Here is a 22,233-nt window from a genome sequence, read left to right on the forward strand (position 1 = left end):
TGATAATCCTACCAATCACATGGTACTATGTCATCCAGTTGAATGATGTGATCTCTAGCTATGATGAGGTCAATGGTAGCGCCTTTGCAGTAGGCGGGTCCATTGCAAGCCTGTATATAGTTGAGGTCGGAGAGGAAAGTCTTAAAAGAGCGAACTAACAGATCATTAGAGTCATTCCAGTGAAGGTTGAAGTCACCGAGGAAGATGTGGTTAGGATGGAGGGCTGAGCTGGCAGAGATAGATTCCATCAAGTGTTCTACGAAAAGTTGGTTGTTTTCCCCAGGGATATGATAGATCGAGTGAAGCACACATACAATCTTGCCCTTGTTCCAAATTTCAGCGACTAGGAGCTCAGAGGAGGACATCATGTCCTTATGAGTCTGCTTCAAAACGAGCCTGGACCCATGGATGCAGGCAATGCCCTCCCCCCAAATTAATAGCCCTATCGCATCTGATAGTGTCATAGCCAGGTTGAATTCGAATGTCAAGCATTGGGGAGGAGGAGTGATAGAACCACGTTTCTGTAAGAATCAGGAGGTCTAATTCTTGTGATATGATGAGTTTGGAGATATCTGCTGTGTGCTTCACTGCTGCTCTGCAGTTGAGAAGCATCAATTTGATATGAGAGTTTGTAGTTGCTTCCACTAGGTGCGATGTGATGTTCTGAAGTAAGTTATCCTTATTCAAGGATCTAATGTTAATGCTAGGTTCTCTGTCCAGATCAGATGTGATAGTGGATATGATGCAAGGAGAGACTGCATAGTCCTCATATGATAGTAAGATTGTAGCGTGTCTTCCTCTGACATCTGAGGCTGGAATCTAAAGGGCCTGTAATGGATGTTGGGAAGAGGATGAGAGGGCCAGCGTGGGTTACTCCGGCAAGTAACAGAGGACCTTTCCATTCCACCACTTAAAGGAGTTGCAGGGGGCGTGGGAAGATCCAACCCCGGGGTAAGATGAGGTTTGTACAATTTCTCATTCTTTAATGAACATTGTATGAAGGTCTGGAGGTTATCTTTTACAGTAAGGAGGTCCAGCTTCAGTTCAGCCAGTTGTTCCTCAATCCATCGAAGGGGGTTGCCGTCAGGTAACCGACCAGGATAAGGTGCAGGGAGCGGCCCCTTTTCCACACCGCGTTAGATGTAAATGCAACCAACCAAGCAGCCTCTTGATGTGTGCAGTTGCACACATGTACTACATCCTCTGCTCTAAGACATCTGTCAAACAAAATCTACTCAGCAGAGCAGTGTGCTCTGCGCAGTCTAGTTTATTAAATAACATTTGTGCCACTGATACCTGTTTTTTGTGCTTTGTTCGCAGTTTTCTGAAATGCGTGGTACAGTGAACACAGACAATTTTGGCAACCATTTTTGACATGTTTCCTTTTTATCAAATGCTTAGCACTCTATAACTTGGACAAATATGGCAAGTACGGTTGGCCTAGAAGTCCTGAGATGCCATCAATGCTCTAGCTTAGCACATCATGGAAGTTAGAGACTGGTTAGGCAACTGAAAATTGATTTAGAATTTAGCCACAGGTATCCAGGCTCCAGGCAGGAGACGGACACAAAGGCACATCGATCATATAGGTGAAGAGACGCAGGAAAGGAGGGTTTAAACTAACTCTTCAACTATTCCATACACACAATTTGTATTAGTGATGACCAGACCAAACCACCAACCACACCGAACGTTACTGAACCCGACTTCACCTCGCTTCTCCTCCCCATCACCACTAAACACTTGCTGAGACACCATTGCTGCCTTTATTTATACAGTTCCACTTCCACATAATATACACAATAATGACAATATTACATTTTACACAATAATATGTGCCACCTACTTTTGATCAGGGTTAAGTGGCACTTTCGGCAGTTAGTGACCCTGTCCACTGACTTTCTACTCAACTCTGGACTTGGATCTTCGTGGTGGTGATCACAGTCATACACTAGGCTCGTCTCGAGCCAGCCTGGCCACAGCAGCTGTAAGGTCACAGGTGTGTTCTGACTGCGCCCTGCTTGCTCATCGAGAAGGGGAGAGGGGGAGACAGGCAGTGGCCTAACAGCAGCCCAGCAACTGAAAAAATGGCCAGTCACTGCATGTCATGACAATCAGCCTCCTTGGGGAGAGGATGTGGTCTCACGGCTAGACGGCCTACTTTGGATCGTGTGACTGGGCAAATCACTTAATTTCCCCATGCCTACCAAAAAAATGAATGTGTCCTTGTGTAACATAACTGGTGCTCATGTAAAGCGTTCCAATACCTTTGGGTCAAATTGAGGCTATATAAATCTGCAACAAAAAAAAATATCCATTACAGGGATTGATCATTGCTTCGTGGGCAGAATCTCCTAACCCCACAGCACCACATGCACAAACTGTGCACCAGAGACATAGACTAGGCCCTAGCAACCACGTCTATCAGCCAGTCCTGACCCTGATCACTTGCTGTTACACAGCAAGAGCAGTGGCGTAACATGGGCCCCCGCTTGGGACCCCTTAGCACAGTGCCCTGGCTGTAGAGCTCTCAATTTAGTCCAGAGGGGCCCCTCCATGTACCTTGTAGAGGGGCCTCCTCAAGTTTTTTTTACACCAGTGAGCAAGAGAGCAGCTCCAGGGTTGGCAAACTCTGCTCCTTACGAGACTGGGGATCTGCGGCTTAATGCAACCCCCACTCACTAATGTGCTGAGTGGAGAAGCCTCTAGTGCACTTGTTGGGATGGCCGGACAAAGGAAGGAGTGTAGTAAAAGATCTTGTTTCAAAATGTCTGCCGTTCAAATCAATGCTGCAATTCACCCCAACCCTCTAGCAGCAGAAGCTGTACTTCAATTTAGGTGTAACTGTATGAATTAGTGCACGAGCTCCATGCATTGTTGCATGGAAACTTGGAATTTTGCACACAGTTATACTGTGTTATCATCAGACAGTTTGGTTTGAAAATGGGTGCACTGTCACCTAAGGAGAGCTATTCCCAAATGGTCTGCATTAAAAAACTTGATCTTCAGCCCATCTCCCAAATGTCTTTGACAAACCCCTCCTATTACTCCATGGACCCTTTACTGTCGTTCTTAGTTAAGGAAAATAAGATAGCGCACCTTTTCCGGTCTAAATAGTATACGCCTGACAGAAAGGCATTCTTTCCTATCGGATGTAAAATATGGACAAATCACTCCACTCCTCATTGGACCCGAGCATCCTTCAAGACCTTCGGTCTAGTCTCTAAATTACCACTTCTGTGAAAAATAGTTGAAAGATTACTGGTACTGCAACATCTGAAAGAAACACGTTAGTGTTAGATTCCTTACCTTAGAATATCCCCAGGCGTCAGACTGGATCAGTAAAGTGTTCGTCAGCATTACCCCTGCGCTTCGGTAGACGTCGTCTGCAGCTCCACGTCTGTCGGCCGTCGTGATCGCCGGGATGACGTCGCTGGAGTACTTAGACGCCGCCCTCGCGCGCTGACGTCCATTCTTCTTTTTTCCGCGCCAGTAGGAGCAGATCCGGGGAGAGCATACCCTTATTCCTTTTTTTCGCTAACTTTTTGGACAATTTTGTCTATCTTTTTTGAGTCGACTTCGACTCCTGGTGCCAGTAGGGATGCTCGGGTTCAAGCCGTGTGACGCCTGTCACTGACTGATATTGGTTACCGACCCCCACCGCTGGTGTCTCTACTGTCTGGGGGCCGACCACGATGACAAGTCTTGCCCCAACTGCCGGGCCTTGACGTATGCCTTTTGGACCGTTACACCCACTCTCTCTTGGATACGGTGGCGGACGTGCTGCCCCAGTGTCCGAAGGAGGCCAAGACATGGCTCACGCAGGCTCTTGCTGAGGGGCGGGATGCAGCTTGGTATTCCATTTGGTATGGACTTTACACCACGGACTCGCTGGTCAGAGTGATTGCAACGACGGTGAGGCTTCGTCGTCAAGCCTGGCTGAGATCAACAAACTTTTCAGGGGATGTCCAGAGCACTCTCATGGACATGCCTTTTGATGGCGGTAGCCTCTTTGGCGACAAGGCAGATAGCGCACTGGAGCGCTACAAGGACTCCAGGGCTACGGTCAAGTCCTTGGGCCTGTCAGCCCAGCGCCAGCAACCTTCTGCCTTTCGCTCCTTTCGTGGCCACGGATGTTTGTCCAGCCACAGGCCGCAGAACCGGCCTCAACGCGGTCGCGGATGTGCATTCCGCCATGGCGGAGCAGGGGGACAGAGAGCCGGTCAGTCCACATCCACTCCCGCAGCAGCTGCCTCAAAGCCTTCCTAGTCTGAGCTTTCAGGCCCATTCCATGCCAGTGGGAGGCAGAGTTTGCCATCACCTGCTCCACTGGCGTAGCATCACTTCGGACAGGTGGGTGCTGCAAATCGTCTGAAGGGGCTACTCCCTCCCCTTCGAAATTACCCCTCCAGCCATGCCACCGCATGTCGGGGGAACACTTGCAACTTCTGCAGGAGGAAGTTATGGCCCTCTTGGCCAAGGGGGTAATCGAGCGCGTTCCTGGCCCAGAAGTAGCACAGGGTTGTTACTCCCACTACTTTCTGGTTCCCAAGAAGGCCAAAGAGGGCCTACGCCCTATCTTGGACCTCAGGAGCGTCATCGTCTTCCCATGGAAGAACTTCAAGATGCTGACGTTAGCTCAGGTTTTGGCTGCTCTAGACCCTGGAGACTGGATGGTAGTGTTGGACTTGCAGTGCGCTTATTTCCCCCTTCCCCACCTGCCGACTCACCGGCGTTACCTGCGGTTCACGGTAGGCCACGAGCACTTTCAGTTTACTGTGTTCCCCTTTGGCCACACCAGTGCCCCTCGGGTGTTCACGAAAGTGATGGTGGTGGTCGCAGCTCATCTGAGCAGATTAGGGGTTCCAGTCTTCCCCTATCTCGACGACTGGTTGTTGAAGGCGGGCTCGCCCCAAACAGTCGTCTCCAACCTCCAGACTATGGCCGACCTCCTGCATTCGCTGGAGTTCTCCATCAATGTGCCAAAGTCACATCTGAGTCCCTCCCAGAAGTTCCTCTTCATCGGAGCGGTTCTGGACTCGGCGCAGTTTTGGGTTTATCCTCCCGAGCAGCTGGATTGGGATAGTCAGGCTCTGATTCCGATCTTTCAGCCTTTGTCCCGAGTTTCGGTCAGGGTGGTCCTACGGCTGCTGGGTCTGATGGCCTCCTGCATCCTGCTGGTACATCATGCCAGATGGCGGATGCGGGCTCTGCAGTGGGAGCTGAGGTTCCAGTAGGCGCTACATCATGGCAACCTGTCTGACCACATCCTGATCTCAGAGGGCACTGCAAGACAGTGGAAGTGGTGGCTCACGGACCACGATTGGGTCAATGCCAGATCCCTCTCCCTACCCCAACCGGAGCACACAGTGGTGACAGATGCATCCCTCCTGGGATGGGGGTCCACATGGGAGAGGCGATGATCAGAGGCCTCTGGTCTCCGGTGGAGTCCCGGCTCCATATCAACCTTCTGGAGCTGCGGGCATTCCTTCCCTCAGTCCGGGGAAGTGTAGTGCAGTTGTTCACGGACAGCACCACCGCCATGTGGTACTGCAACAAACAGGGCAGGGTGGGGTCGTGGACCCTTTGTCAGGAGGCTCTGCGCTTCTGGACATGGCTGGAACATCAGGGCATCACCCTGGTGGTTCAACACCTGGCCGGTTCTCTGAACACCAGGGAGGACAAACTCAGCCATTGGTGCATGATGGATCACGAGTGGCTTCTGAACTTGGACGTGGCGCAAGGTGTCTTTCGGCAGTGGGGAGAGCCTTGTTTAGATCTATTCGCCACCGAAGAGAATACGCAATGTCATCAGTTCTACGCGTTGGAATTTCCAAGGCGGAACTCGCTCGGAGACGATTTTTGTTGCGAGTGGAGTTGCGGTCTGTTATACGCCTTTCCGCCTATACCAATTCTGCTTAGAGAGCTGAAAAAGATCAGGCGCGACCAGGCCCAAGTCATCCTTGTGGCTCCGGATTGGGCACGAAGGTACTGGTATCCCGAGCTACTCAGTCTGTCAATCGATCCCCTGTTTCGACTGCCTCTTCAGGAGAACCTTCTGTTGCAGCAGCAAGGGACGGTCCTCCGCCCAAACCTGTCCAGCCTCCACCTACATGCGTGGAGATTGAGCGGTGACAGTTGATGCCATTTGACTTGCCTCCTGAAGTCTGTGATGTCATTCTGGCAGGCAGGCGTCCCTCCACAAAATCGGTATACGCCTGCAGGTGGATCAAATTTGTGGCATGGTGCACAGCAAAGGCTGTGGATTCCCTTTCTGAAGTTCTCCTCTTTCTACTTTCCCTGGCCCAGTAGGGCTGCTCTGGGCACCATCAAGGGATATCTTTCAGCTGTTTCAGACTTCTTGAGGCTTCCTGATCAGCCTTCTCTTTTCGAGTCCGGTGTTGTAAATAGATTCTTGAAAGGCATTACTCACGTTTCCTCCTGTTCCCTTTGTAATGCCTCAGTGATGTGTGCTCCCTTTGAGCCACTCCATAACTGTCCTCTTCGTCTTCTGACTCTCGAAACTGCTTTCATGGTTGCCATCACCTCTGCCAGAAGAGTGAGTGAGCTCCAGGCTCTTTTTTCTAAGCCTCCTTTCCTCTCTGTCCATCCGGACAAGGTTGTTCTGAGGACTCGTCCTTCTTTTCTACCCAAGGTGGTTACTGCCTGTCACATCGGCCAGACCAATACATTGCCCACCTTCTTTCCGCCTCCGCATCCTTCAAAAGAGGAAGAGAGGCTCCACCGCACCGTCTGGACCCAAAACCTGTGCTTTTTTCTTTTACCTAAACTGCACACAACAGTTCCGGGTGGACAACCAACTTTTTGTTAGTTACATAGGTGCTTAGAAGGGACAGGCGGTGCACAAACGGACCATCTCTCGGTGGGTCGTTTTGTGCTTCAAGATGTGTTATTCCTTGGCTAAAAAGGATCCTCTTGAGGGGCTGCGTGCCCAGCCACTCGGGCCACAGAGGCTACTACTGCCTTGGGATGGGGAGTCCCTTTGCAGGACATTTGTCAGGCAGCCACGTGGGCCTCGTTGCACACGTTCGCAAAGCATTACTGCCTAGACAGCCAAGTCCGGAGAGACGGCTTCTTTGGCAGGTCAGTTCTCCAGGACTTTCTGGTGTGATTTTGGTTTGCAGACCCACCACCGGGGTTGGTATTGCTAGGGTATCTATTCTAAGGTAAGGAATCTAACACATCTAACACTAACGTGTTTCTTTCAGATGCACAAGTTACATCCCTTCGGTAATGATATATCTGTAAGAAACATTAGTTAGTGCTAGATTCCTTACCACCCCAAACATCCTCCCTGTTCTGCGAACCGATATCTAGGGTTAAGGACATCCCTTTCAGGGCCTTAGTTTCATGGCACCAGTGTCGGTTTCTTGCATGGCTCTACGTTCCTGGCACAGAAAGCTATGTATAGAACTGACGTCAGTGCGCGAGGGCGGCGTCTAAGTACTCCAGCGACATCATCCCGGCGATCACGACGAACTCAATGTAATCTGACTTTCGCTCCTAATTTACTACAGAAACTACCACCATAAAAATTATGGCTGTTGCACTAAAAATCTTAGACGAGGGAGAAATATTCATATTCATTCATCTAGACCTCTCTGCAGTGTTTGACATGCTAGTCTCCCTACGAATCTCCTTCAGATTCTAAGCTTTAGAACAGAAATAGAAGGAACCATTCCGAGCTGGTTTGAATTCTTTCCTAGGTTGAGCTCCAGTCCATGAAAATTGCGTCTTTTAAATCGCCTCCAGAACATGCGAAGCATGGTGTGCCGCAGTGTTCCAGCCTATCACCTCACCTGTTTAACTTATGTATGGAACTTTTAGCAACAGTTTTTCAAGTAAACACCATTTCTATTTACCAATATGCACCTGTACCTTTGTGTTTCCTAGCTATCAGAGATTTTAGCCCTGACGTCCTTCTTCAGTAATGTAGCGTACTGGATGCGTTCTCTTGCTCTGAAACGGATCTCAAATAGGTCAATTTTTTGCTCATATTTTTGACTGAAATCCCTCCCTAGTCCAAAATTAGTTGGTCACTTTTCATCCTATCGGTATCTTCCGAGCTATGGTTTCTCGTGGAAAGTTTCTGTGCTACATCCTTGTCACTAAGCTCAACCAAAATGACCACATATCTGGAAACTAACTTAAGCAGCATCTTGTTAACTCCAACTACTGAGAAAACTTAAACTATCGTCCCTGTTGACTTCAGATCCACAATGCAAACCCTTTAGCTCAGTCATGTAAATGGGGAAAATACCACTCTAGTTGGCCTTCCAAAATCCTCAACCGCACCCTTTTGAGGGTTACTGCATACTACTGCCTATCTAGTTGCTGGGGGTAAAGAAATCAGATCACATTTCCCTATCCTAAGCACCGTCAATGGCTAACGCTTGAAGCAAGAGTTGATTTTAGTATTCCTCTTATCACTCATGAGGAATCTACACTGCCCTACCTCGGTATCTTAATAATAAACTCAGGAAGTGACCATCTGGTTCTTGAATTACTAAAAACAAAAAACAAAAAAACTGAAGGCAAAACATCAAAGCAAACCCTCTCTTGCTCAGCCTCCATATTGTGCATTTTTAATCGGACTGCATAAGAATGAATCCTAACCTTGTTTCTTTCTGAAAAGACTTAAATACTCATTTCGTCAGAGTTCATCTCCCCCACTGACTCTGATGTTAATTCATCCTGTTCTCTGTATCTTTGCTGGCTCCACAGTTAATTGCTACATGTAGCATTTCCATTTGGCTAGATCTGTGCTATATGACCACTATAAATACATTATTCCTCATTATGTTGTCAAACCTGTGCTGCACTATTAGGACGGTAATGCGGTATGAGGGATCGCCAGTGGTTGAGAATAATTCAAGCATTCCTCTCTTCCTCTTGAAAGTTTTAGGAGCTGGAATAAATACAGAGTATGGCTTTTCATAAGCCCCACAGTGCAGACACAAGTCTGTGACTAGTGCAAATTGTTGTATTAAATCTGTCCTTAGTACATGTGCTTTAGAAGGTGTAATTGTTTCTGAAACAAGCTCCTTTCTGCACCTGTACCCACGTTAAAGATACATCCCAGGTTATCTTAACCTCAAAGTATTGATTGTGGATGTGGGTACTCTCCACATTTGTTTACAATAATCTGTTCTCTCTTGTATGTATGTTAAGAACATTTCCACTGCCCTATATCCTGTGGAGGAAGTTTTCAAACACTTGCACTACCTTCCGTTATGTTTATGATGGATGTCTGCTCTGCCACTCTTTCTATATAAGGTCCAGCCATTCCCTAATCACCTCTCACATATGCCTTGTACACTGCCCAGGAACATCCAGGAATCACCAATATGTAATATGCATGGTATTCTGTCCAGTTATTGACCCGTCCGATCAGCGCTGAATGTGGGAAACAGACATGTGATAGAGGTGGCTGACCCACGTGGTCATCAATGACCCCTGTAACATGTTGATTCCGTCATCTGTGCACTGACCAGAGGCCTCTCTCACATGTCCACTTCTCTCATTCATCAGTGACATCTGTAACATGTCTTGTCTACTGTCTAGGTGGCTCTCCCTTGCACGTCCGTACTACAAGCCAAACTCTGAACACTTACCTCTTTGACATGACTGGGTTAAAGGCCAGTCACAGCCCAGCCATCTCTTTCACAGGTCTTTAGCTCCATCCAATACATAAGCACTGAACAGTCTTCTCTGTACCATGCCTGACCAGCTGTCTATGTACCATCCATCAAATAGCGGCCTGCTTTATTCCATGCAGTGTCTTTTGCCCATGCACAGGCCACTTCCCTTTGTAACATATCTTTCTTGTCACAGAAGCTTTGATGTCACCTCTTTCATTTGTCTGTACTACCGTAGAGGCACTGGCCATTCATTTATGTAACATTAATAGACCCCTGCCCTGGATTGATCAGTCACTTCTCTTACGTGCCTGTATGTCCATCCACTATATTACCGGTTACCAATTGGTCACCTCTGTAACATGTCTGGACTACTATCCATATACTAACAGCACTACCATCCATGAAGTGATCATTCATCTCTTCAACATGTCTTGTCCAATGCCCATGCCATGATTACTTACCTCCATAATATTTTTGCTCTACTGTCCCAAATGTGTGGTGTATGGTTCCCGTTTCGTGCATGGTGCAGTCAGTTATCCTGATGAGCACCCAAAAGTGACGAGTTAATTAGTGTAGAATGTCTGCCTGTGCTGCCAAGAATGTTGTTTGTTGGTCTGATTCAAGCAAGCCTTTTTTTACCCCAGCCCGCTCTCACGCTATCTTTCTCTTGGTAGGTGAAGAAAGGGAAGAAGCAGTTCTACGACAAGCAATCTTTGGACAAGCAGGGATCAATGGTGCAGCTGTGGGACAAGCTGGGAGGTGAACGGCTGGCACAAGACCCTATGAACCTCAGCTTTTCCCGCCTCTTCAGAACCTACTCCTGGTCCTGGAGTGTTTGCCAAGATCTTGTGAAGGACAAGCTTCTGTTGAACAGAGTGGCGGATTCAGTCTGTCACCCAAGGAGCTACTCAGGTGACTTGGTTAAGGGTGCAGTACAGCAACCACTCAGTGACGTCGAACAGGCCTGTGATTACCACTGGGAACAAGATACTCACAAGGACATGGAGGAGTCGAGGAAAAAAGAAGAGAACACACGTGAATATGATGAGGAATGGGGATATCTTATCCATGGGCATGAGGTGGGTTGGGAGCGGATCATGCAGGAGATCAGAGAGGAACTGGAGGAAAGTGCACGGAAATTCAGAGTGCAATGGTCACGCAAATTAAAGGACATCCAGAAGGAACGGGAGCGTGACCTGCATGACATCAAAGAGGAATTGGAGCATGGCACACCTGAAATAAGCAAGGAGCAGGAACATAAAGATGAGATGGAGCAAAGTTCGCATGAATGCAAGGAAGATCTGCAAAGTATCTCCGAAGAGGATAAGAAGGAGCGGGAATCAAGCGCAGGTGAATACTCGGACAAATGGGAAAATAGCACACAGAACGACATAGATGATGACTGGGACAGTATTCACACAGATGAAGAGGAGCCGGAGCTAATTGCTATTGATTATAAGGATGATTGGGAACCGTACTCCCCAGACAACTGGGAGAATTGCACACAAGGCGCAGGCAGTGGGGGTGAGGGTACATGTGGCACAGGAAATAACAAAGAAGCGATGTATCACAGCACATCTAGTTTGAGCAATAACATGGAAACACGGAGGCATGACACGCATGGCGCAGAAAATAACACAAACATATGGATGGGCAACATACAGTGCATGGGCAATTACAAGGAAACATGGGGGCACAAAATACATGGTGCTTTGGGGCATGACACATTTGATGGCCGAAAGACATCAGAGCACAGCACACATCAAGGCAAAGAACACGCCACTCTAAGAACCAGGCATGTGGAGAAACATGGAGCATATGGCAACAAAGATACATGTGAGAGCGTAATGCTGAAGCATGTGGAAGTGAAGGCTAGTTGGGCACCAAGGGAGCCACCCATCACACCTTGACTTTGTTATTACTATCTAGGCTTCTTACCATCATAGTGACTCCAACGTTCAGTCCCTTAGGGAGTGGTAACAAATAAAGCATGAAAATGCAACTATGTTTTGACATGCTTCTGATTGTGAGGCAAAGTCAGTATTTAGCATGCAGACAGAATCCATGTGGTAACATTTTTGGCACATTAGGGTGATATTGCTCTTAGGATGGAGGTGCACTGACAGCTCCAGGCCTTAGTTTCTGTATTATATTACCAAAATACAATGAAGGCCAGGATGCAGGAGTACCGGAAGAACACACCACAGCCTTTGAAGAACAGGAAAACTTAAGTTACAGATATGGTGCACTGATAGACCCCTGCAATGTTACTGGTCCTGGAATATCAGAGGAGAATGCAGGGGAGTATTTGGATGCACTAGTCAAACACTGTTGTCCTTTCAATTTTCAGATACAAGGTGGAGCTGCCAATCAGAGATACAGTGTCATTAGAAACCGCTTTAGCTTACTCCACCTTAGAATACTGGGAGCTGGGGTCAGAATCAGTGTTGTAACCCAATTTGCTGGGGCCACCCCACAAGGTACATGGAGGGCCCCCACTCCGGATTTAATCTGGAGCTCTCTGGTATGAGATCTGTGCTGAGGGGGCCCCCTGCAGCTCGAAGGCCCCCACACACCGCGGGGCTGCGGGGGCCTGTGTTACGCCACTGGTCAGAATGGGAGTACAGTAGAGGAAATCTCTCTCATCTTTAAAAAAACAAATGGCACACAACCTAAAGATAGATATTAAAATTATATCTACTAAAATATTGCAAAATACATCAACACAGTAAAACAAAGTAAAACCTATATTAAAATTCATCTAATTTGATGCAGAAAAAAATATTTATCTTCTTCCACATAATGCAAAAACAAAAAAAAGTAATGCCTATCAAAACCATTTCTAATCAAATCTAAAAAAACAAGCATTTGCAATGCAACAGGTCTCGCATTTACGTGATTTTGAGCTATTGGCATTGTAAATGACAATACCTTTTATTTATGCTTTTGTTTTTGAAACATAAATATAACGCATTGTCATTTACAAAATGCCAATAGCTTAAACTCGCGTAAATGCGAGACCTATTGGATTCCAAATGCTTGGCATACAGGTTAACACCTTCTGGCAAAAGGGTTCTACTCATTAGTACCAGTTTAAAATCGTAATACAGCTTTAAGCTACAGAAAGGGGGCCCACTCAACCATTGCAAATTGGCTTCCAATGCACGGCAACACGTGTTGTCATGTTTTTTACTAACTTTGAGCTAGAAAAAAATCTATTTTTCTTAAAATCTGAAGTTTATGCGCATATTATCCAGTATTGTGGCAAATGTGCAAAATCCATAATTATTCGTGAAACGCCACACCCGCAACATCACATAATTCCAGTGGCACTGATTATTGTATATATTGGCAATTTTTAACACGCTCATTCCGTCCAGGAACAACTGCTTCAAATCAATTATATAACGCAGCTAAAAAGTTTTACTACGTGTCTTTTAATTTTCCTTTACGACCCACGTGGCCCACTGAGACAACAACAAAAATAGCAACAGCAAGTGACTTTTAAATCCGGATTGAAGGCTATAAAAACGAGTGTTTACTGTAAAGGGCGTGACCACAAGACATTTGTTTTAGAAACGGATGATCATCATCTATTTAGTCAGACTACTACAAACAATTCAGAGCCATTTTGGTGAACTAGACATATTAAAATTAATTAAAGAAGCCCGTATTGATTAGTTGAACATGATTTAAAATCTTAGCAAACACTGCACAGTCCGCACTGAGACCCCATCAATGGATGCATGCAACTAGGGGCCAGATGTAGCTAAAATAAATTTACCGATTTTTAATTACCGAATTTTACCGATTCGGTAATTAAAAATCGGTAAATCTAAGGGGTGGATATGTAGGTATTCCAGATGTGCTGGAATACCGATTCGGAAGATTTCGGTATTTACAGATTCGGTAAATACCGAATCGGTAATGCCCATTCATTCCTATGGGCTTTGAAGCCTATAGGAATGAATGGGCATTACCGAATCGGTATTTACCGAATCGGTAAATAAAGGTTTTCACAAGGGTGCAGGGGGTGCCACTTTGACACCCTCTGGCACCCGCAAAACAGGCTCGGGTGCCATGTGGCAGGCATACATGCCCTAAGGGCAGGTCTGCCTGTCACATGGCATAGGTGTGCAGGCACACATGTGCATGCACACCGGAATCGGTATTTTACAATTAAATTGGATTTGATGGTAAAATACCGATTCGGTAATGCCTCTGGGACTCTGAAGAGTCCCACCTACATCTGGGTGCCTCAGAATCGGTAAATTTACCGATTTTTTATTTTACCGAATCGGTAAAATTACCGATTCGGTAATTTTACCGATTCTGTAAAATAATGCCCCCTACATACCTGTCACCCATTTACCGATCGGTAACGGCCGAAAATACCGATTTTCGGCCGTTACTGACCGACCTACATCTGGCCCTAGATATCTTAATTTAACAAGTAGGCAGAGTCAAGAGTACTAGCTAACACTACTATGAACCCGATTAAACCACCACAGGTAAAGACACAACATGCTTAGTAACCACAAGACATTGAAATGCCTCCTTTCTGTCTGAAGCACTGGAGTAAAAGCGCAGCGCCCGGTATGTACGTGGCTAGGAGAGAATCACGTACCATGTAAAAAAATAAGTAGGGAAACACCATTGGTGCAGCGCGAGTCCTCTGAAAACACGCCGGTCTCTGGGAAACGACTCAGCACATGGGTTTCCCAGCAAGAAAGGCATGCTGAAGTGGATGCCTGCTTGTGCCCCAGGGGCGCGCAGAGTGCGTTCTGATAGAGAAGCACTCTAGTCGGTCCCTGCTTGTGCCCCAGGGGGACTGTAAAGTGCATGCAATGCCAAAACAGCATGTGGTCCAAAACGAAACTGAAGCGTGGCTACAATGACTCGAGTGCAGTGCTAAGTGGGACGTGCCCTATCGTTGTCAGTGTAAAAACCAGCAGTGTCTACAGGCCAATTTGAACAGCAGGGGTCCTTGCTTTGTCTGAGGCTGCGAGCCAGAAAAAACAAGCCCGATCCTACTACAAAACAGCCCAAATTACAGTCGACAACGAAAATTGCTAAAAGCCTAAAAAATATAAGCAACGAAAAAGGAGGCATGGTAAAAGATGTACTCCAATACAACTGTGTAATTAGGAAGAGGTGGGAAGGAGAAAAATGTTATTTAAATGTAATCAGCTATGGTGCTGAAACTACACACAGGCAAACAGAAACAGAGCAGGAAACCAAGAAAAAAAGTAGTCCCCCAGAGAACAGATAAAGAACAGTAGTGTGATGAGACAATACCTAGTCCCTGCGGCATGGGAGGAACGGAAGAGAGAGAGGAAGGACAAAGAGGCAGGACTGGCCCCTGGCTAGCAAGGATTTTTAAAGGACACTGAAACAAACAAATCAAAAGCTATGGGATGGCTTTAACCCAACCTAAGAAATTACAATAGGTCTCGAATGCTCGACCTAAAAAGGTAACAAGTGAAACAAGACCTAATTACAAAAAAATGTATTAGCAGAGGACAAAGAAATGTAGCAAGCTGCTGCACATCAAGCAACCGTCCTAGTGAAAGACCACCAGGATCGACGTGATCAGAGAAAAGGAGAAAAACTTTTTCAAATTCCACAAAAGTAAGTGCATTAAAAATAGCTTAGAAAGAATTAACTTAAAACGACTTAAAAAAAAAAGGTATACACTCAAACTATTTTAAAAAAAATATTTATTCAAAAAGCTAAAAGGCCTGGAAAACAACACAAAATGAAACCATCCAAAAAGGCTTCAAGAAAATATATGTGTGTATGTATATGTATGGACACATATTTATTTCAGCAGGCACAGCGTTACCGGTTTCGACCTTTCCAGTCTTAATCATACGCCCCCTTGAGAGAGCAGGTGAGCAAGATCCATTTATTCATTATTTTGCCAAAAAGTGAGGAAGGACTTTCAGGTCATTCACAACGTTCTTTTTTAATAAAGCTGTCTTAGTCTTCCGCTTTATTTCTTATTTACCTTAGCCTCCGGATATTTTTGCAACATTTCTTTATCATTTCACAGCAGATTTTCTTGTAATTAGACTGTGTTTGAATGTCTCTCCTTAGGCTTAGTAGTCAATAATAACCGGACCTCAAGGCCCATCATTCCTCATGTTTGTTCATCCATCCACCCGAGAAGTCACTGCTTTCCATATCTTTACCTTTCACAGTTGATAGCTTGGCTTTTTGAGTCCTTTATTTTGCTTGCGCACATCACTCTCCCAAGTGCCCACAGTTAAACTAAACAGTGGGCGTCCTGCTGATTCTTAGTCCCCCGCTGTCCGATCGTGCAGAACCACATGTCCTGCAAACCTTGGCTGCACAAATGAACGACAATGTGTTCTAGGCCCGTATACCTCCTCAGGGTCAGTGGCAGCGCCTCCCGCATACCTCAGTGGTAATTCAAGGTCCAATCCATCCTCTCGCTTGACGTGTGCAGCCGGCGGGTATTCCCTGTTAAATGCAACCATAACTTTCACCAGAGTTCGACAAAGGGAAACCCAGCCTGTCAGGTTTATATGTGTCTACCTATCTATCTGTCTATCTATATTCACTGGAAAAAACAGGTTAAAGTAATGATAAAGTTATGTGAAAATTTCAGTAAACTAAAAAAATGGAAATTCACCAGTTATAGTTGTCTCAAGTATTTATAACACATGCCCTAAAGTACCTATAACTCTTGCCCCCACCATGCACAGTTTTGGCATGAATTATGTCATTTCAAATGTTGCAGTGATGTTATAGAACATGTCATGAGTAATGTAATATGTGGCGCAATCAGCAGTGCATTATGAGGGGCGACATAGGTAATTTAGGGCACAAGTTTTAATTACTTGAGACAACTATAAAGAATGTAATGGTTGCCGCAACATTGTCTTTCATGTTGTGGCCAGCCAATCAGAGAGCTTCCTCCTGCGGCAAAAAAATCCTCTAGGCCAATCAGAATGCAATTATTTTCTGAAGCTGAGCTTGCAGGTCTGTTGTAAGAGTTCCTCGACCCCAACCTTCTGGTCATACATATACTTTTATACCTTAATTTCTCAAAAACTACTGAACAGATTTACACCAGACCACAGAAAGCACACTTTCTAGAACATGTTCTCGCTTCCCGCCAAATTTGGTGTAATTTTGTTCAGCTGTTTTCTTTTATAACGCGTTCCCAAAAAGTTAATTTTCTCGGTCCCTGCTATATGGATCACCCTGAAACTTTGCATGAAGTGGTTAGGGAAAAATGGGCACTTTATTGAAAAGTTTTGTGAAGATTCATCAAACAACACCAACATTATTAACTAATAAAAAAGGCATTGTAATGGCCCGATGTTTGCCAATAATCAGGACCTGCAAGCTCATTCCTCTTGGGACCGAAAAGATACAATACTCCACAATACTTACCCAAGATAGGAACAATAACAATTTCTGTCACATAGCCCTTGCCGAGAGGACTTGCACACTATAACAATCCTCCTAGCGACGGGCTCTGCGCTTGAGGCAATTGATCGGTCTTCTCCGCTACAGAATCACCTAGGAAGAACTACATTCACCCAACACACACACACAATATCTCTCACAACAAGGCTGGGGGTGAAAGAATTAGAAATTACACTCCCTGGTTAGGAGTAGAACAACTTCCCAATTCACAATTGCCTGCTAGAAGGGAAGCTTACCATCCTTCTGAACATAAGCATTTGGCTAAGAAGAATCCACCCCTCCCGTCCCAGGGAAAACAGACAAATAATTATATGCTCTGGGGTTTTTATTAGTATATGACACACGGCAGGCCAAATTGTACTATATGTAAATATCCTTCTTCGAACTAACACCTAGGCAATTGCTAACCGCAATAAGTAAAACATATATAGAACTTATATGTATAAAAAGTATAGAACCTGAAAACAGAAGAAGATAGTTAGGCAAGATCAGTAGGAATATAGGAATTAGTGGAACACCAAACCAACTGTCTATTCATCCCGCTTCCACTTTGCCAGAGGGGAGCCCCTATCTCCGACCGAATCAGGAGACAGGGCGATACCATTGGCTCCACCGTCACAGCTGCACATCTGCCCTGTGGTGGACTTCCGTCGATCAGAGGCTGAGACACCTCCTTTAGTACCAGTGGAAACGTAAGACGAAGCTCCTGTGAGCCTCGCCCCCTTTCTCCCATCAGATTCCGTACCACTCCGCTCCAAGGCCACAGCTTCAGCTGGCCAGGCCTCTGTTATGGCTTCAGAGCAGAGCGAGTACATTCCTCCGACAAGAACCAGTTCCTACCAGTATACGAAGTGCAGAAAACAAGTGAAAAGCAAAACATGGCTACTCACCCAGAAAGGCTCAGAAGATGGTGACAGTTTAGAAAATTGAGTTGTTCAAGCATAGACCACTATTTCCTTAAATGAGCAGAATTAGTATGCAAGACGGCATAAGAGTATGCCAAAGCCAAATAGCAAGTACTGCCGTTAAGCAAGATAAAGTCGGAAACAGAACAGGACATACTCAAGCCCTACTTTGTAGCTTATTCTTACTAGGCAGGCCTACAAATCACTATATTAGGTCAAAATATACAGAGATGGTGATGGGCAACGGTCATAATCAGGCCTTTCAACCATATAAATGGCACATGCATTACATTCCACCCATGACCATTGTCCAACACCATCGAACATACAGAAACATCAGACAGTACGCAAATCATTAGTAGAATAATATGAAACATAACTGACAGATCTGGTAAAAGAAGTTTCAGGTCAAAACATATTCAAAAGATTAGGTACACATTGAATGCAACAACATATTGCAACTAAAAATAAATAACTACTAGTGCACCAACCAAGATAGAACTAAGTAAACCATGATCAGGTAACCACCCAAAGAGCCAATCCCACCATCCACGATCTAAATTTTGTTGAACTTCAGAAGATAATTAATGTAAAGCCTTAATATGAGACTGGACAGATTTAGAGTGGTCAGAAAGATTAAAACAACATAAACCATCAAAATCAGAACAACCATGATCATGTTTCAATAAAAGGTAATAGATAGCAGCTCTATTCTGCAAAATGGCTCATCGTTCATCACGTGCATCGAGCAAGAATTCTGATAAGGCAAGTGAAGTGTGGTTAATTGACTTAACCATAAGACAAACCAGTCTACTAATATCTCTAGAATTGTAAATTGACAATCCAGGAATCCCTACAATTGAGGCAGCTAAACTAATACATTCAGATTTAGAAAACGAATGCAAATTAGATTTGCAGTGTTCATTCTGGAATAAAGGACCAAGATAAATTTCCACATGAAAAGAGCCATCCGGTTGGCAATAAGACATTTCTATAGTGACTAATAACAAGAATGGTATAATTGCAAAACATAGAGTTATGAAACGATGACACATATTAATTCTACGATCGAGGCACAAAGTCTGTTCATCTTGAGAAAGCGTAGAAGCATTTTCCAGTTTAGTCTGTACACATTTACCAATCAACTGTGGATCGCAAGTGAAATTGTAACAGATGTCACCTTCAGTGACATTGTAAGTATTTATCTCGAACATGCGCAACTCGTTAGAGTCAGTCGTCTCTGGGCAAGATTGGGAAAAATCATAAATGGACAAATGCGATCGGACATCATCAATATCAGTGTTCAGGTCAGTATGAGTAACGTTGAAGAGCTGCAATAAAACAGCAGCAGTAGTCGGCACAGTTACAAAACAAGTGAAAACTATATCAAGAACTCTCCTTATGTTCGTCATGCGAAATAGGAGCCATTTAATATTGTGCGCACAAGAGTCTCGCAGATGTTCAGTTTGTTGGTCAAAAGCGAATACACTCTGCGCTGATGGTCGGTCGCCTCGCCTTGGGATCCCTCCAGCCTTCTCGGCCCCATTCGCACCATGCCGAAAGGAGTCCCGCGGCGACAAGTCCCGCAGCAGCAAGCCATACAATGACCTAAAGAAAAAAGTGAAAACAGGTATTATTCATTCTCGAAGGTAACATCCATCCACTAGGACGCAGTCCCATTTTTCCTTCCCAGGTTTCAAGATCAATATTGTATTATCACTGCCCGTGACGATTACTTCAGCCTGTTCAGGGGGTTGATTGGGTGACTGAACCCACACTCTGGCTAATGGATTTTTATCAGTTCAGCCAAAACCTCCTTCTCCACGTACTGTTAGGAGAGTTGGGGCAGTCCCCTTTCTCACCACACCTCCCAAAACGGGCATTATAACCAACTGGGCAACTCAGTCTCTGGGCTGGAATGTTAAATCCAGCATCAACTAAATTATTTCTCCAATTTTTCTAGGAACCATCAGAAAGTTTTTTCAATTGATCTTTCAAAAGACCATTAATGCGCTCATACCAGCCTGTGGCTTGTGCGTAATAAGGAATATGAAAAAATCCATTCAATATTATGTTGTGCACAATATTCCTGTACCATCCTCCCTTTAAAATGTGAACCATTATCTGATTGAATCTGTAAAGTAATTCCATAGTATAAAATCAACAAATCCAAAGTTTTAAGTGTATTCATCTGGGTAGCACTTTTGTATGGGGATGCAATCAAATATCCGGAATAGGTGTCTACAATTGTACATATATATTGACAACCTCTACACACTGGTAAGGGACCTATGTAATCTATCTGCCAAGTCTGTGCTGGTAACTTACCTCAATTCAACTGACCTCTCACTATCTGCGGTATCACTCGGTGTCGGGAATGTTGGCAAATGGGACACTGCAAAATTACTGTTTTAACCATATCATGGGGAAGGTGTATCCCTCTATCTGCTGCCCACCTGCTTGTGATTTGTTCTCCAAAATGTCCACACTTCTGATGTGCCCACCTCGCCAATCCAACCAGGTCAGAATTCTGCGTTTCCACCTTGGCCTCAGAGATTTGAGCATTTTCGTCTACAATGAGGTTAAACCACCTTTCAAGTGAATCAATTGAACAATGAGCATCAACATGATATACATTGACAGTACTTTGGGGAAGCATATCCCACACTTCTTTCCACAGTTCTTTTCCCCATACTTCCTTGGAATGAATTAACCAATTGTGAGCATGCCACGTGGAAAGCCATGTGGCTAACCCATTTGCAGTAGACCAAGAGTCTATGTAAACGTGACAAATTCCAGGTAACTCTTGTTTCAAAGCTTGGTAGACAGCATAAAGTTCTGCAAACGGACTACTTTTTCCTTCACCGGTTGTGCTCAACAATTTCTGGGTAACAGGGTTATATGACACTGCTTTCCATTGCCTCTTTGCTCCAACATACCTGGCTGAACCATCCGTAAACCACACATGCTTTCTGTCCTCCACGGAAAGATCACTAAATGGTCTCCCCACTTAACAGGAGATTCCTGTGCTATAGGTATGTTGTATTCCATATCTGTCTCCTCTATTGGCGCCTGCGCCACTTGCTCGTGTAACATCGCTCTGCCTTTAGGACCCACCCGAGCCCTATCCTGTATGTACCACTTCCACTTAATCACACTGGCTTCCTGTGCATGTCCGATTCTGTGAGATTTAGGAGAGCTCATAACCCATTGCATTATTGGAATCTCAGGTTTCAAAATAACATCATGTCCCAAAGTCAATTGTTCAGTATCTACTAAAGCCCAATAACATGCAAGCAATTGTTTTTCAAAAGGTGTATAGTGCTCACCAGCATCTGGCAACTTTTTCGTCCAAAACCTTAAGGGTACTTTCGTCGTACCTTCCTTTTGCCATAAACTCCAGTTTGCATATGGACCCTGTACAGTCACATTCAAAACAACATCTTGCACCGGCCTCAAATTCAAAGCATGCTGAATAGCCTCTTTTGCTAACTCAAATGCTGTCTGTTGTGTCTCACCCCACTCAAACGCATTCTTCTTGCGAGTGACTGTACAAAGGGTCCAAAATCTGACATAAATGGGGAATATGTTGTCTCTAGAATCCAAACAAACCAATGAACCTCTGAGTCTCTTTTCTGTTTCGGGCTACTGCAAATTCTTTAATTTTCTGTATAACTTGTGGAACCACTTCTTGGTTTACCTGATGACACTGGATACCCAAACATTTTACACTTTGTGCTGGACTTTGCAATTTGTAAGGATTAATTTCCCATCCTTTGCTTTGCATATGAGTTACAATTTGATCTAACTGAGTTTGGACTTGCTCTTGCGTCTCACCTTAGATCACTATATTGTCAATGTAATGACAAAGCTGTACTCCAGGAATTACCGGGACCTCATCTAAATGCTCTGCCACCAGCTGGTGACATATCGTCTGACTATGTAAATAGCCCTGGGGTAAACTTCAAAATGTCATTTGTCTGCCACGCCATGAAAAACTGAATTGTTCCTGACATTCAGGAGCTATAGGGATTGAAAAGAAAGCATTGGCAATATCGATAGTCGCATACCAAGTTCCTGTATATCTCTGAATTATTTCTATCAAAGTAACAGTGTCAGGGACGGCATCAGTCAACGATGGTGTATGTTTATTCAGTTCGCGATAATCCACCGTCACGCGCCATGAATTGTCACTTTTGAGCACC

The 22,233-nt window shown here is 45.0% G+C and overlaps 1 protein-coding gene across 1 annotated transcript in view; it reads left to right on the top strand.

The window, feature by feature from the left end:
* LOC147716989 (uncharacterized) overlaps positions 1-11,572 on the top strand; it is a 555,946-nt gene extending 544,374 nt beyond the window's left edge. Inside the window, exon 16 of the mRNA XM_086919831.1 lies at positions 10,337-11,572. Within this exon, the coding sequence (XP_086775957.1) occupies positions 10,337-11,572 (1,236 nt within the window). The remainder of the gene's footprint in view (positions 1-10,336) is intronic.
* The last annotated feature ends 10,661 nt before the right edge of the window (positions 11,573-22,233 follow it).

Source organism: Lissotriton vulgaris, chromosome 5 (assembly GCF_964263255.1).
Source record: "Lissotriton vulgaris chromosome 5, aLisVul1.2, whole genome shotgun sequence".
NCBI classification, from domain to species: Eukaryota; Metazoa; Chordata; class Amphibia; order Caudata; family Salamandridae; genus Lissotriton; species Lissotriton vulgaris.